Source organism: Pongo pygmaeus, chromosome 13 (assembly GCF_028885625.2).
Source record: "Pongo pygmaeus isolate AG05252 chromosome 13, NHGRI_mPonPyg2-v2.0_pri, whole genome shotgun sequence".
In the NCBI taxonomy this organism is placed as follows: domain Eukaryota; kingdom Metazoa; phylum Chordata; class Mammalia; order Primates; family Hominidae; genus Pongo; species Pongo pygmaeus.
In genome coordinates, this window is record NC_072386.2 from 128,417,839 (window position 1) to 128,433,761 (window position 15,923).

The following is a 15,923-nucleotide window of genomic DNA, read 5'->3' on the forward strand; positions in this document are numbered from 1 at the left end:
CTCAAACAAACAAACAAACAAAAATGTCCTCCCAAATTCAGATCCACCCATGACTTGAGAATGGGGCCTAATTTGGACGTAGGATCTTCGCAGATGTAATTAATTAAGGATCTTGAGATGAAGTCATCATAGATTTAGGGTGGGCCCTAGATTTAGTGACTGGTGTCCATAAAATAAGAGAAGAGGACACAGACTCAGGGAAGAAGCCACGGCAGCGGAGGCAGAGGTGGGAGCCAAGTGTTGCGAACCAGGGAGCGAGAAGATTGCCTCCACCACTGGAGCTGGAAGAGGCAAGGAAGTGCTCTTTCCTGGAGCCTTTAGAGGGGTCACCCTGCCAGCAGCCGGATTTCAGACTCCTGGCCTCCAGAACCGTGAAAAGATAAAAATAAATTTCAGTTGTTTTAAGTTAACCAATTTATGATACTTTGTTAAGGTAACTGCAGGAGACTCATGCAGTGGGCAAAGTGTACAGGGAATCTCTGTGTTACTTCTTACAATTGCATGTCAAGCTACAGTGGTCTCACTGTGGGACAACCTTTGAGGAACTGTGTCTTTATGGTGGCTGTGCCATCTAACATTCCTGCCAGCAGTGAATGAGGGTTCCAGTTTTTATATCGTCGCCAATACTTGTTATTTTTTATTTTTTTTGAGACAGGGTCTCACCCTGTCACCCAGGCTGGAGTGCAGTGGTGCAGTCACAGCTCACTGCAGCCTCAAACTCCCGGGCTCAAGTGATCCTCCCGCCTTAGCCTCCTTAATAGTTAGAATTACACAGGTGTGGGCCACAATGCCAGCTAATTTAAACATTTTTTTTAGAATGAGGTTTCACCATGTTGCCCAGGCTATTCTCAAACTCCTGGGTTCAAGCGATCTGCTCACCTTGGCCTCCCAAAGTGCTGGGATTACAGATGTGTAATTACAGGTGCACCTTGCCCAGCTGTTGTTCATTTTTAAAATTATAGCCAAACTAGGGAGTGTGAACTAGTATCTCATTGTGGTTTTGATTTGCATGTTGCTGATGACTAATGATGTTGAACGTCTTTTCATGTTCTTATTGGCCATTTGTATATCTTCTTTGTAGAAATGCCTGTTTAGATCCTTTGCCCATTTTAAATTGGGTTGTCTTTTTATTAATGAGTTACAGATGTTCTTTATATATTATAGAGGTAAGTCCCTTATCAGAGATAGGACCCCCCGCTTTTTTTTTTTTTTTGAGACAGTTGCACTCTGTTGCCTATGTTGGAGTGCAGTGGGATGATCACAGCTCACTGCACCCTCGACCTCCTGGACCCAAGTGATCCTCCCAATTCAGCCCCCCAAGTAGCCAGGGCCACAGGCACATGTCACCACACCTGGCTAATTTTTTGTCTTTTAATTTTTTGTGCAGACTGTGTTGATCAGGCTGGTTGAACTCCTGGGCTCAAGCGATCTTCCCACTGCCATATGAATATGAATGTGTGCACACCCGTGGTTCCAGCTACTCAGGAGGCTGAGGTGGGAGGATCACGAGCCTGGGAGTTCGAGGCTGCGGTGAGCTGTGATTGCACCACTGCACTCCAGCCTGGGTAGGTGACAGAGTGAGACCCTGTCTCAAACAAAACAAAACAAAACAATAACCAGTGTTGACCATGATATGGAAAAACTGGAACCCTCCCAAAGTGCTGGGATTACAGGTGTGAGCCACCACACCCAGACAGATATAGGACTTGTAAATATTTTTTCCCATTTTGTGGGTTGTGTTTTCACTTTCTTGATAGTATTCTTTGAAGCACAAACATTTTTAATTTTGATAAAGTCTAATTTATCCCTTTTTTCTTTGTTGCTTGTGTCTTTTGTGTCCTATTTTAGAAACACTTTTGAAATTCAAGGTTATGAAGATTTGTGCCTATGTTTTCTTCTATGAGTTTTACAGTTTTAGCTCTTTTAATTAGATCTTTGATCTATTTTGAATTATAGTCACAGGACATATAATGTCTCTGTCGGTGATGGACAATACATAAGATGATTGTCCAGTAAGATTATAATGGAGCTGGCCAGGTGCGGTGGCTCACGCTTGTAATCCCATCGCTGTGGGAGGGAGGCCGAGGCAGGCGGATCACTTGAGGTCAGGAATTTGAGACCAGCCTGGCTAACATGGTGAAACTCTGACTCTACCAAAAATAAAAATACAAAAAATTAGCTGGGCCTGTTGGCACATACTTGTAATCCCAGCTACTTGGGAGGCTGAGGCAGGAGAAATGCTTGAACCTGGGAAGTGGAAGTTGCAGTGAGCCGAGATTGTGTCACTGCACTCCAGCCTGAGTGACAGCGAGACGCCGTCTCAAGAAGAGAAAAAAAAAAGATTGTAGTGGAGCCGAAGAGTTCCTGTTGCCCAGGATACCCTAAAATTCCTGTTGCCCAGGACATCCTAAAACTCTAGCAATAGGCGTTATGTGTCCTGCTCAGGTAAACAAACCTACTCTGCTATCAGTTGTATAAAAGTTTAGCACATACAGTTATGTGCAGTACCTAATGCTTGATAATGATAATAAACTCCTATGTTACTGGTGTATGTCATTACTCTTCTGTACTATACTTTTTTACCTTTATTGTAGAGTGTACTCGTACTTATTTAAAAAAAAGTTAACTGTAAAACAGTCTCAGGCAGGCCCTTCAGGAGGCGTCTAGAAGACACTATTACCATAGGAGATGACAGCTCCATGCATGTTAGTGCCTCTGAAGATCTTCTAGGGGACAAGAAGTGGAGGTGGAAGACAATGATACGGGTGATTCTGACTCTGTGTGGGCCTCGGTTAATGTGTGTGTTTGTGTTTTAGTTAATTTTTTTTTTTTTTGTAGAGATGAGGTCTTCCTATGTTGCCCAAGCCAGGCTGAAGTCATCCTCCTGCCTTGGCCTCCCAAAGGGCTGGGATTACAGGCGTGAGCCACAGTGCTTGGCCAGTGTGTCTTAGTTTTATTTATTTTTATTTTTATTTTTTGAGACGGAGTCTCACTCTGTTGCCCAGGCTGGAGTGCAGTGGCGTGATCTTGGCTCACTGCAACCTCTGCCTCCTGGGTTGGAGCAATTCTCCTGCCTCAGCTCCTGAGTAGCTGGGATTACAGGTGTGCACCACCACGCCCAGCTAATTTTTTTATTTTTAGTAGAGGTGGGGTTTTGCCGTGTTGGCTAGGCTGGTCTTGAACTCCTGATCTCAGGTGATCCACTCACCTTGGCCTCCCAGAGTGTTGGGATTACAGGCGTGAGCCACCGCGCCTGGCTAGTGTATCTTAGTTTTTAACAAAAAAGTGTAAGAAGTTAAAATTTTTTTTTTTGAGATGGAGTTTTGCTCTTGTTCCCCAGGCTGGAGTGCAGTGGTGCAATCTCGGCTCACTGCAACCTCCGCCTCCCAGCTTCAAGCGATTTTCCTGCCTCAGCCTCCTGAGTAGCTGGGATTACAGACACCTGCCACCACACCTGGCTAACTTTTCTGTATTTTTAGTAGAGACAAGGTTTCACCATGTTGGCCAGGCTGGTCTTAAACTCCTGACCTCAGGTGATCCATCCGCCTTGGCCTCCCAAAGTGCTGGGATTACAGGCGGGAGTCACCGTGCCTGGCCTTAGATGGTGTGGCCTATGTGTACAGTGTTTATAAAGCCTACAGTAGTGTATAGTAATGTCCTAGGCCTTCACATTCATTCACTACTCACTCACCCAGAGCAACTTCCAGTTCCAGCCCTGCAAGCTCCATTCATGGTAAGTGTCCCATACAGGTGTCCCTTTTTTATTTTTTATACTGTATTTTTATTGTACCTTTTCTATGCTTAGATATATTTATATATGCAAATACTTACCATTATATTCCTGTCGCCTGCAGTATTCAACACAGTAACATGCTGCATAGGTTTGTAGCCCAGGAGCAATAGGCTCTACCCCGTAGCCTCGGTGTGTAGTAGGTATCTAGGTTTGTGTGATACAGTCTGTGATGTTCACAGAACAGTGAAGTTGCTTCACGTTGAATTTCCCAGAAGATATCCTCATAGTTAAGTGACGTATGGTTGCATAAAGCACCTAAGACAGTGCTTGGCATACGGGAAGACTAAGGGCTTGATTTTCTCTCTCTCTCTCTTTTTTTTTTTTTTGAGACAGAGTTTTGCTCTTGTCGCCCAGGCTGGAGTGCAGTGGTGTGATCTCAGCTCACTGCAACCTCTGCCTCCCAGGTTCAAGCGATTCTCCTGCCTCAGCCTCCCAAGTTGCTGAGATGACAGGCATGTGCCACCGTGCCCAGTTAATTTTGTATTTTTAGTAGAGATGGGGTTTCTCCATGTTGCCCAGGCTGGTCTCTTACTCCCGACCTTGATCTGCCTGCCTCGGCCTCCCAAAGTGCTGGGATGACAGGCATGTGCCACCGTGCCCAGTTAATTTTGTATTTTTAGTGGAGGTGGGGTTTCTCCATGTTGCCCAGGCTGGTCTTGAACTCCCAACCTTGATCCGCCTGCCTCGGCCTCCCAAAGTGCTGGGATTACAGGCGTGAGCCACTGCCGCTGGCCGATTTTCTCGTTTTTACTGGTGCATAAAATAAGCAAAGTGATTTTCAACAAGTCAGACAATGCCAGTACTGGAACTTCTCCTTCTTGGTGCATTTCTCAGAAGGTATCCCCATTGCTGAGCAACACTTCCCTGTGCTTTTTGTATGTGGTACGAAGCAGGGGTCCATCTTCACACTTTCGCATGTGGCTCTCCCGTGGTCCTAGCACTATTTGCTGAGAAGATTCTCCTTTTCTTGAGTGGTCTTCATGGCTTCACTGAAAAATTAATTGGCCATAGGCCGGGCGCGGTGGCCCACGCCTGTCATCCCAGCACCCCGGGCGCGGTGGCCCACGCCTGTCATCCCGGCACCCCGGGCGCGGTGGCCCACGCCTGTCATCCCGGCACCCCGGGCGCGGTGGCCCACGCCTGTCATCCCGGCACCCCGGGCGCGGTGGCCCACGCCTGTCATCCCGGCACCCCGGGCGCGGTGGCCCACGCCTGTCATCCCGGCACCCCGGGCGCGGTGGCCCACGCCTGTCATCCCGGCACCCCGGGCGCGGTGGCCCACGCCTGTCATCCCGGCACCCTGGGCGCGGTGGCTCACGCCTGTCATCCCGGCACTCCGGGCGCGGTGGCTCACGCCTGTCATCCCAGCACTTTGGGAGGCTGAGGTCAGGAGTGCGAGACCAGCTTGGCCAATGTGGCGAAACCCCATCTCTACTAAAAATACAAAAATTAGCCTGATGTCGTGGTGGGTGCCTGTAGTCCCAGCTATTCAAGAGGCTGAGGCAGAAGAATCACTTGGATGTGGGAGATGGAGGTTGCCGTGAGCTGAGTTTACACCACTGCACTCCAGCCTGGGTGACAGAGCGAGACCCCATCCCCCACCCCTAACCCGCCCCCCCCAAAAAAAAGAGGAAGAAAAATTAATTGACCATAAATATGTGAGTCTGTTTCTGAACTTTCAGTTCTCTTCCATTGATCAGATGTTGTTCCTTAGGCCAGTACCACTGTGTCTTGATGACTTTACCTTTGTTGTAAGTTTTGAAATGGAGAGGTCTGAGTCCTCCAAGTTCGTTCTTCTTTTTCCAGATTGTTTTGGCTGTTCTGGGTCTCTTAGGTTTCCATATGAATTTTAGGTCATTCTGTTAGTTTCTGCACAGAAGCCAGCTGGGGCCCAGTGAGGTGGGCCAGACTGGAGAGGGTGGCTGGGAAGGCAGTACATGCCTGAAGGCTTGAGTAAAGGCTGGGCCTGCCATGCCCCAGAATGTGGCATTATCTGGATAGACACCAGGAGAAGCACGTTAGAGCTGAACAGGGAAGTGAACAGTGCACATGGTTCTGAGCCCACAGGGTGGTCAGAGTTTGGGCCAGATGGTGGGGTGCAGCCAAGCTGGGATGCTGATGCTTATGGCTTAGACAGGCCAGCGTGGACAGCAGAGGTGGTGTCAAGGACCTTGGTATTCAGGGACTGCAGCAGGAAGGTACCAGGTGGTTAACTGTTTTTTCCTTTCTTTTTTTTTTTTTTTTCTCGAGATGGAGTCTTGCTCTTGCCACCCAGGCTGGAGTGCAATGGCATGATCTCAGCTCACTGCAACTTCCTCCTCTCAGGTTCAAGAGAGTCTCCTGCCTCAGCCTCCCAAGTAGCTGGGACTACAGGTGTACGCCACTACGCTTGGCTAATTTTTGTATTTTTTTATTTTTAGTAGAGACGGCATTTCACCATTTTTGGCCAGGCTGGTCTCGAACTCCTGACCTCAGGTGGTCTGCCCGCCTCAGCCTCCCAAAGTGCTGGGATTATAGGCGTGAGCCACTGCGCCTGGCCGTTAACTATTTTCAAGCACTACACTGGCAACCTCACTGGTAGAGGCTGCTTAAAAGAGACCTCCTTACTGTCCAGCAGACCAGAACTGTTGTTACCCATGAAAGGACCCAGGAATCTTACCTATGGAGTTTTCCTTAATGAGAAAAATAAAATACGTTGCATATATTAGGTGTCACTCAGTGCTGTTGAAGAATGAATGAATGAGTTCACAATAATTATCATTTCCATGAAGATGCTAATAGTGTTTTTTATGCAGGGGTCCCCAACCTCCAGCCTGTGGAGTGCTGGTCAGTGGCCCATTAGATACTGGGCCACCCAGCAGGACTTGAGTGGCAGGCAGGCTTTGAGTTGAGCATCCCTGCCTGAGTTCCGCCTCTGTCAGATCAGCAGTGGGATTAGATTCTCATAGGAGCGAGAACCCTGTTGTGAACTGCGCATGTGAGTGATCTGGGTCACGTGCTCCTTATGAGACTCTAGAGTCTGAAGATCTGAGGTGGAACAGTTTCTTCCTGAACTACCCTCCTCACCTTTTGTCTGTGGAAACATCGTCTTCCATGAAATGAGTCCCTGGTGCCGAAAAGGTTGGGGACCACTGTTTTAAAGTATGATAAACTGAAAGATCACTGATTATCGGTGATATAAAAATGTTTTAATGCTTTATGATATATCTACTTTATGAAATACACCGCCATTCATGTGATAACTGAAGAATATGAAGACATGCTGGAATATTCAAGGGAAAAATTGTTTATATAGCTCATAACCATATAAAATGTATACATATGGCTGGGCGCAGTGGCTCACACCTATAATCCCAGCACTTTGAGAGGCCGAGGTGGGCGGATCACCTGAGGTCAGGAGTTAGAGACCAGCCTGGCCAACATGGTGAGACCTCATCTCTACTAAAATTATAAAAATTAGCTGGGCATGGCGGCATGCGCGTGTAATCCCAGCTACTCGGGAGGCTGAGGCAGGAGAATCACTTGAACCTGGGAGGTGGAAGTTGCAGTGAGCTGAGTTTGCACCATTGCACTCCAGCCTGGGCGACAGAGCGAGACTCCATCTCAAAAACAAAAACAAAAAACAAAAATGTATAGCTATGAAGAGACAGTGGAAGGAAATGGGAAATTTTGGGTTAGAGTGATGACACTTAGATTTCGAAGTTTCCTGTTAACTATTGTCTTCCTAATAAACACAGGCTCCTGGCCCTGTGCAGATCTATCTAGAGGCACAATGCTCATGCTGGGCTTCGCTTTCTTGATTGCCTTGTGCCCAGGCTGGGCCTGCGCTGTGGGCTGGAGGCAGGGGCATGTGTCCAGGGGACATGTGTACACCCAGGAGGCAGGAGGCATGTGTCCAAGGGCCGTGCTGGGCCTCTGCCTGCTTCTCACCCACAGCTGGATGCCCTTCCTTTTTTTTTTTAATTTTAATTTTAATTTTATTTTTGAGACAGAGTCTTGCTATTCCCCCAGGCTGGAGTGCAATGGTGCCATCTTGGCTCACTGCAACCTCTGTCTCCCAGGTTCAAATGATTCTCCTGCCTCAGCCTCCTGAGTACCTGGGATTACAGGTGTGTGCCATCACGCCTGGGTCATTTTTGTATTTTTAGTAGAGACAGGGTTTCACCATTTTGGCCAGGCTGGTCTTGAACTCTTGGCCTTAAGTGATTTGCCCGCCTCAGCCTCCCAAAGTGCTGGGATTACAGGTGTGAGCCACAATGCCTGGCCACCCTTTTACTTTTGTCTGTTCATCCTGCAAGTGCAAGGTACCGGCTCTATGCTATGGTCTTGGGGGTGTAGCAGTGAACAAAACAGACGGAACTTGTGTGTCATGGCCGGTGTAGACAAGGGAGGGCACATGGGCAGTGGTGTGGGGAGCATGTGGCTGCAGTCTTGAGGAAGCAGCAGGAGCGAGGCGTGGGGCAGCCAGCTTAGCTGAAGAGGGGTGATTGTCTCATAGGCTTCTCCTAGAGGGACCACTGGGAGATTCTGAGCAGAGGAGTGGCGGAATGTGACTTCTGTTTTAACAGTGTCGTTATCGTGGCAGTGTTGAGAGTTGGCTGCAGGGGTGCAGCAGGTGAGGTGAGAGGCTGTCGCGGTCGTTAGGATGAGAGGGTGGTGGTCTGAGTGGAAGTCAGCCTCCCAGGGTGCTGGGATTGTAGGTGGGAGCCAGTGCACCTGGCTGCTTTTTTTTTTTTTTAATTTTTTATTTTCAATTTTTGTGGGTACATAGTAGGTGTATTTATTTATGGAGTACATGAGATGTTTTGATACAAGCATACAGTGCATAACAATCACACCAGCGTAATTGGGGTGTCCATCACCTCAAGCATTGATCCTGTTTTACAGACCATGCAGTTCTACTCTTTTAGTTATTTTAAGATGTACAATAAATCATTGTTGACTCTAGTCACTTTGTTGTGCTATCAAATACTAGTTCTTACTCTATTTTTTGTGCCCGTTAACCATTTCTACTCCCACTCCCCACCTCCACTCCACTACCCTTCCCAGCCTCTGGAAACCATCCTTCTACTCTTTTTTTTTTGTTTAATACTGCTTCTACAAGTGATAGCCCCTAGACGTCCTTCTACTCTATCATCTCCATCAGTTCAGTCATTTTAATTTTTAGCTCCCACAAATAAATGAGAGCATGTGAAGTTTGTCTTTCTGTGCCTGGTGATTTCACTTAACACAGTTACCTCCAGTTCCATCCTTGTTGCGGATGACAGGATCTCATTCTGTTCATGGCTGAATACTACTTCATTGTGCCTGTGCGCCACGTTTTACCTTCTGCTTCTTTAATTCTCCTTCCTTCTGTCACTCGTGGTTCTTTCTATCCAGAATGGTCTTTTTCTCCATTTGGTCTCGCTTTGTCACCCAGGCTGGAGTGCCGTGGTGTGATCTTGTCTCACTGCAGCCTCTGCCTCCTGGGTTCAAGTGATTCTTGTGCCTCAGCCTCCTGAGTAGCTGGCATTACAGGCTTGTGCTGCCACACCCGGTTAATTGTTGTATTTTTAGTGGAGACGGGGTTTCACCATAGTGGCCTGTCTGGTGTCGAACGCCTGAGCTCAAGTGATCCACCTGCCTCAGCCTACCAAAATGCTGGGATTAGAAATGTGAGCCACCGCACCCAGTGCCCAGAATGGTCTTTTTCAGACTTCATAATTACTGTCCCTGGTTCTTGTGTCTAAGGTAGCTTCTCCTGTGTTTCTCTCCCTTTACCTTGGTTTATTTATCATCATCTGCAATTATCTTTTTTTTTTAGTATTTTTTTATAAAATTGCATAGAAAAAGGAATTTTTCTTTTTTTTGAGACAGGGTCTTGCCCTGTAGCCCAGGCTGGAGTGCAGTGGTGCAACGTTGGCTCACTGCAGCTTCAACTTCCCAGGCTCAAGCGATTTTCCCACCTCACCCTCCTGAGTAGCTGGGCCTACAGGTGCATACCACCATGCCTGGCTATTTTTAAAAAAATATATGTGTGTGTTTGTAGAAACAAGGTCTCACTGTGTTGCCCAGGCTGGTCTCAAGCTTTTGACCTCAAGGGATCCTCACACCTCAGCCTCCCAAAGTGCTGGGATTATAGGCATGAGCCACTGTGCCAGCCCAGGAACACTTCTGTGGTTGTCTCTTCTCTTGGGCTGGAGTGGAACTGCTGAACCATCTTAGACATCCTGCCCACATCCTCTTTCCTTGAGTTTGAGTCAATTGAATGTGTGTAAAACGGCATGTCATTATCATCTTATTTGGTTTGTCTTATTTTTCTCATTAATGTTGAACATCTAAATACATTATGTTTGTTGTGCCATCAAATACTAGATCTTATTCTAACATTTTCCTCCCAAAATATAATGTATTTTTCTTATTTTTGGTTTTTCTTCTTTTCTTATTAATGTTGAACATCTCCAATGTGGTACTTGGCTTTTCTGTGAAATGTCTATAGATGTCCTTTGCCCATTTTTTCATGCTTTGTGCTTATTATTTTGCAGTTCTTTGTATATTCTTAATTTTTTGTTGTTTCTGTGTATTATGAATATATTCTCCTAGTTTGACAGTCCTTTTTGTATTCCTAAAATTAATTAATTAATTAATTAATTATTTTTAGAGACAGGGTCTTGCTATGTTACCCAGGCTGGACTTGAACTCCTGGGCTCAAGCAGTCTTCCCACCTCAGCCTTTCAAGTAGCTGGGAATGAAAGTGTGTGCTGCCACGCCTGGGTCCCTTTTTAAAAATTTTTTTTTTCTTTTTTTTTTTTGAGACGGAGTCTCTGTTGCCCAGGCTGGAGTGCAGTGGTGCAATCATGGTTCACTGCGGCCTTGACCTCCCTTGCCTAGGTCAGCTTCCCGAGTAGCTGGGACCACCTACTACTGATGGTCCACCATAGTAGGCATGTACCACCACACCTGGCTAATTTTTCTATTTTTTTGCAGAGACGGGGTTTCTCTATGTTGCCCAGGCTAGTCTCAAGTGATCCGCCCACCTTGCCCTCTCAAGTGCTGGGATTACAGATGTGAGGCACTGCGCTTGGCCCCCTTTTGTATTTTAAGAGACTTTTCTTTCTCTTGCAGTCCAAAATGTATTTACCTAGATAGGTAGTGCTTAGCCGAGGGTTTGTTTTTGTATTTACCTAGATAGGTAGTGCTTAGCCGAGGGTTTGTTTTTGTATTTACCTAGATAGGTAGTGCTTAGCCGAGGGTTTGTTTTTGGCATGTAATTGACCTTTTTCTGTGATTGACCTTTTTCTTTTTTAAATGTAAATCATGTGAAGCAGGGATTCGATTTCATCTTTCTTCATGTGCCGGTGTGGTGGCCCACACCTGTAGTCCCAGCACTTTGGGAGGCTGGCAGGAGAATCGCTTGAGCTCAGGAGCTCGAGACCAGCCTGGGCAACAAAGTGAGACGCCATCTCTACAAAAAATACAAATAGTAGCCGGGCATGGTGGCACGTGCCTGTGGTCCCAGCTAGTAAGGCTGAGGTGGGAGGATGACTTGAGCCTGGGAGCCAGGTAGAAGTTGCAGTGAGCTGAGATTGCACCACTGCCCTCTAGCCTGGGTTACAGAGCCAGATCCTGTCTCAAAAAATTTTTTTTCCCCATCTTTCTTCATGTGTATCATCATTTTTTCCTAGCTTTAGGTATTGAACAAGTCCTCCTTTCTTCGTCAGCCTGTCATACCGTATCCCACAGTTCAAATGTGTGGGAGTTTCTGTTTTGTTTCTGTTTTTTTTAGAGACAGGATCTCACTTTCTTGGCCAGGCTGGAGTGCAGTGGCATTCTGGATATTTTTGGCCACTTATTCTTCAATATTAACTCTAGAATCATAACATTTCATGAAAAATCCTGTTCGGATATTAATTGGAATTGCACTGAATCTGTGGATCAATTTTGTGTGAATCCACATCTTCACAATATATCTTACTATTTGTGAGCATAGTATATTTCTCTCTTCGTTTAGTTTTTAAGAAATATTTCTATGAAATTTTACAATTTTTCCTGTAGAGGTCTTGCCATCTTTTGCAGGTTTCTTCCTAGATAACTGATGATTCTCTGATGCCATCATAAGTGATGGCTTCTCTTTAATTACAGCAGCTAATTGTTTACTGCTGTTGTAGAATAACCACACAGCTGACTACTGAGTATTTAACCTTTCCTACCGTCATCTTGCTAAGATCTACTATTATTTCTAATACTTTGTAGAACATATAATAGCAGTTTTATTTCTTCCTGTCTAATCCCAGGCCTCAGATTCCTTGTCTAATTGTACTGGTTAGGACACGATATGATGTTGAAAAGAAACAATGCTAGTGGATGTCTTTATTCTTGGTTTTGTCTATTTTTATGACTTTATTAAATTTTTAGTTTGAAATAATTTTAGACTTACAAAAAAAGTTGCAAAAATAATACATAGAATTCCCATAGGCCCTTTTAACCAGATACCCCAAGTGTTAACATTTTACCACATTTGCTTTATCATTCTATGTATCTATCCATCTCTCTAGTTTCTGTTTGCTTTTCATGATTATTCTTGATTTTAAAGGGAATGTTTCCAATATTTTCCTATTTAGGTTGGTGTTTTTTTTTAATACTTAAAAACTATTTTTTTCCTAGACTGCTCAACAGAACTATACTTTTTTATTAGAGTAAGGAAATGCTCTTCCATTCCTAATTTACTGAGTTGTAAAAATCATACTTGCGTATTGAAATTTTACCCCAGGTAGTTTTTCTACGTCTTTTTTTTTTTTTTTTTTTTGAGACGGAGTCACACTCTGTCGCCAGGCTGGAGTGCAGTGGCGCAGTCTCGGCTCACTGCAACCTCTGCCTCCTGAGTTCCAGCAATTCTCCTGCCTCAGCCTCCCGAGTAGCTGGGACTACAGGTGCGCACCACCACGCCTGGCTAATTTTTGTATTTTTAGTAGAGGCAGGGTTTCACCATATTGGCCAGGCTGGTCTCAAACTCCTGAGTTCAGGTGATCCACCCGCCTCTGCCTCCCAATTACAGGCGTGAGCCACTGCACCCAGCCGTTTTTCTACATCTTTAAAGAAATCTATTTTTTTTCTCTTTTTTGAGATGGAGTTTCCCTCTTGTTGCCCAGGCTGGAGTGCAATGGTGCAATCTCAGCTCACTGCAGCCTCTGCCTCCTGAGTTCAAGTGATTCTGCTGCCTCAGCCTCCCAGGTAGCTGGGATTACACGCATGCGCCACCATGCCCAGCTAATTTTATATTTTTAGTAGAGACGGGGTTTCACCATGTTGGTCAGGCTGGTCTCGAACTCCTGACTTCAGGTGATCTGCCCACCTCGGCCTCCCAAAGTGCTGGGATTACAGGCATGAGCCACTGCGCCTGACCAAGAAATCTATTAATGTGGTGAGTTACACACCCAACAATATCTGCTGATAGTATATATATATTTTTTACACATTGTTGAATTCAAATTGCTGATATTTTTGTTTAGATTTTTTTTTTTCCAGACAGGGTTTCACTCTGTCACCCAGGCTGGAGTACAGTGTTGAGATCTTGGCTCACTGCAACCTCTGCCTCTTGGGTTTAAGTGATCCTCCCATCTCAGCTTCCTGAGTAGCTGGGACTACAGGCACATGCCACAATCCCCAGCTAATTTTTGTATTTTTTGTAGAGATGGAGTCTCTCCATGTTACCCAGGCTGGTGTTGAACTCCTGGGGTCAAGTGCTCTGCTCAAAGTGTTGGGATTATAATAGGTGTGAGGCATCGCGCCTTGCCTAGAATTTCTTTTCTTTTCTTTTTTTTTGAGACAGAGTCTCGCTCTGTTGCCCAGGCTGGAGTGTAGTGGCATGATCTCAGCTCACTGCAACCTCCGCCTCCCGGGTTCAAGCAATTCTCCTGCCTCAGTCTCCCGAGTAGCTGGGATTACAGGTGCCTGCCACCACACTGGGCTAATTTTTTGTATTTTTAGTAGAGATGGGGTTTCACCATGTTGGCCCGGCTGGTCTCAAACTCCTGACCTTGTGCTGGGATTACAGGTGTGAGCCACCGTGGCCGGCCCAGAATTTTATTTATTTATTTATTTATTTATTTATTTATTTTTTGACAGAGTCTTGCTCTGTCACCCAGGCTGGAGTGCAGTGGTGCGATCTCTGCTCGCTGCAGCCTCTGCCTCCCGGGTTCCAGCGATGCTCCTGCCTCACCCTCTTGGGTAGCTGGGATTACAGGTGCACGCCACCATGCCTGGCTAATTTTTGTACTTTTAGTAGATACAGGGTTTTGCCATGTTGGCCAGGCTGGTCTCGATCTCCTGACCTCAGGTGATCCACCTGCCTCGGCCTCCCAAAGTGCTGGGAATACAGGTGTGAGCCACCGCGCCCAGTCCTGGCCTGGGATTTTTAACCTATATTTATTGTATAGATATCCACTCATTTTATTATCTCTTTCCTGTTCCTTTCTTTGAATTTATTTTGTTGTTCATTTGTACCTTTTTTAGATGGATTTGCTGTTAGCCTGTTAATTTGGGGACTTTATTTGAAGCTACAGCCTATGGTTCTTGTTCTGATAGTTGGCTTGAGCAGGAAGAGGCAGTAATGATGGGGTGATGAGGGCCATATGGCTGGTTAGGTTCTTGACAAGATCCTGGTTTTTGTTGTGAGTGGTGGGTTAATGGGTGCTCACTGTGTGATTAAAAATAGTTGACCAGCTGAAGAGCAGCATGGAGCAGTGGTAGCAGCGTCCTGTGCGCTGGAGTGGAGTGCTCAGAATCCTCAGCACACTTGAGGTACACAGAAGAAAGAAAAAGAAACATAAACTAGTAAGAAAAGGTGCATATTGCAGAGTAAAAGACTTCCCATCCCCGTTTCTGCTCTTAATCTTTCTTAAACATGTCACACTGTTAATAATTTCTTATAATTCATTCCAAAAAGATGTTTGTGCACATACCAGCATCTTTCTGTTCTCTTACACGAGTCTTGGTATCATAGACACCCTGTTCTGTGATTTCCCATGCGAGCACACCAGTCTTTTCTTACCCTCTGCAAGGGCTTTTGGATATTCCCTTGTAGGGGAATAACAATGTCTATAACTAGCCTTCTGTGGGCGGGGACTCAGATCCTCTCACCTGGAGAGAAGGTGGAATGCATGTCCTTGTTTCCTGTGATCTGGGGAACTTTTGCTAGTATATCTATAGAGTAAGCTACACATATACCATTATTCGTATTATATGTACTATGTATTATTATTACTACAAATAATAAGTACTATATAGTATATGCATAATAAATTCTGCAAAAATTTATCTTACAGATTATATATTTTACAGATTATATATAAGTAAAATTATACTACCAATAGAGAATTGCTCAACCAAGGGGTATGTACTTTTTTTGTTTTAAGAGATGGAGTTCTCGTTGTGTGGCCCAGGCTGGCCTTGGACTCCTGGGCTCAAGTGATCCTCCTGCCCCAGTCTCCCAAGGAGCTGGGACTACAGGCGCATGCCACTGAGCCTGGTGGTGTGTGTTTTTAAAATTTGATAACTATTGCCAAGTTGCCCCCAGAGAGATTTTATTAAATGAGAATTCCCTGTTTATCCATATTTTTTTTTTTTCTTTTGAGACTGAGTTGTGCTCTGTTGCCCAGGCTGGAGTGCAGTGATGTGATCTCTGCTCACTGCAACCTCAGCCTCCCGAGTAGCTGGGATTACAGGCGTCCACCACCACACTCGGCTAATTTTTGTATTTTTAGTAGAGACTGGGTTTCACCACGTTGGCCAGGCTGGTCTCGAACTCCTGAGCTCAGGCGATTCCCCCCCTTGGCCTCCCAAAGTGCTGGGATTACAGGCATGAGCCATTGCATCTGGCCCGATACTCTCATTAACAGACTTTAATTTTTTTTTTGCCAGTTCAGTAAGTGGAAAATGGCATCTTTGTTGCTTTAAATGTATTTTCAGTTGCATTTGTTTTTATTAGTCATATGCATTTATTTCCCTTAGTTTGCCTTCTCTGTTCTTTGTCCATATGGGGGAGGGAGCCGAGGTGGAGGGCAGGATTCTCTTCAGTTTCTGTGTGGGCTGCAGATAGGTTTGTAAATGACCATGCTCTGTTGCCTTAAGATGGATCTGTTGACATTGTGTT

General features: G+C 45.6%; 1 protein-coding gene across 12 annotated transcripts in view; it reads left to right on the top strand.

The window, feature by feature from the left end:
* EHMT1 (euchromatic histone lysine methyltransferase 1) overlaps positions 1–15,923 on the top strand; it is a 225,808-nt gene that overhangs the window by 30,713 nt on the left and 179,172 nt on the right. For 6 of the 12 annotated variants that reach the window (XM_054501960.2, XM_054501953.2, XM_063650114.1 and 3 more), the window contains exon 1: positions 2,037–3,733. The exons of the other annotated variants lie outside the window; for them this stretch is intronic. In XM_054501960.2, coding sequence (XP_054357935.2) covers positions 3,602–3,733 — 132 coding nt within the window. In that variant the 5' untranslated portion in view covers positions 2,037–3,601. Of the gene's footprint in view, positions 1–2,036; positions 3,734–15,923 lie in introns of those variants that run through there. 12 annotated transcript variants of the gene reach the window in all.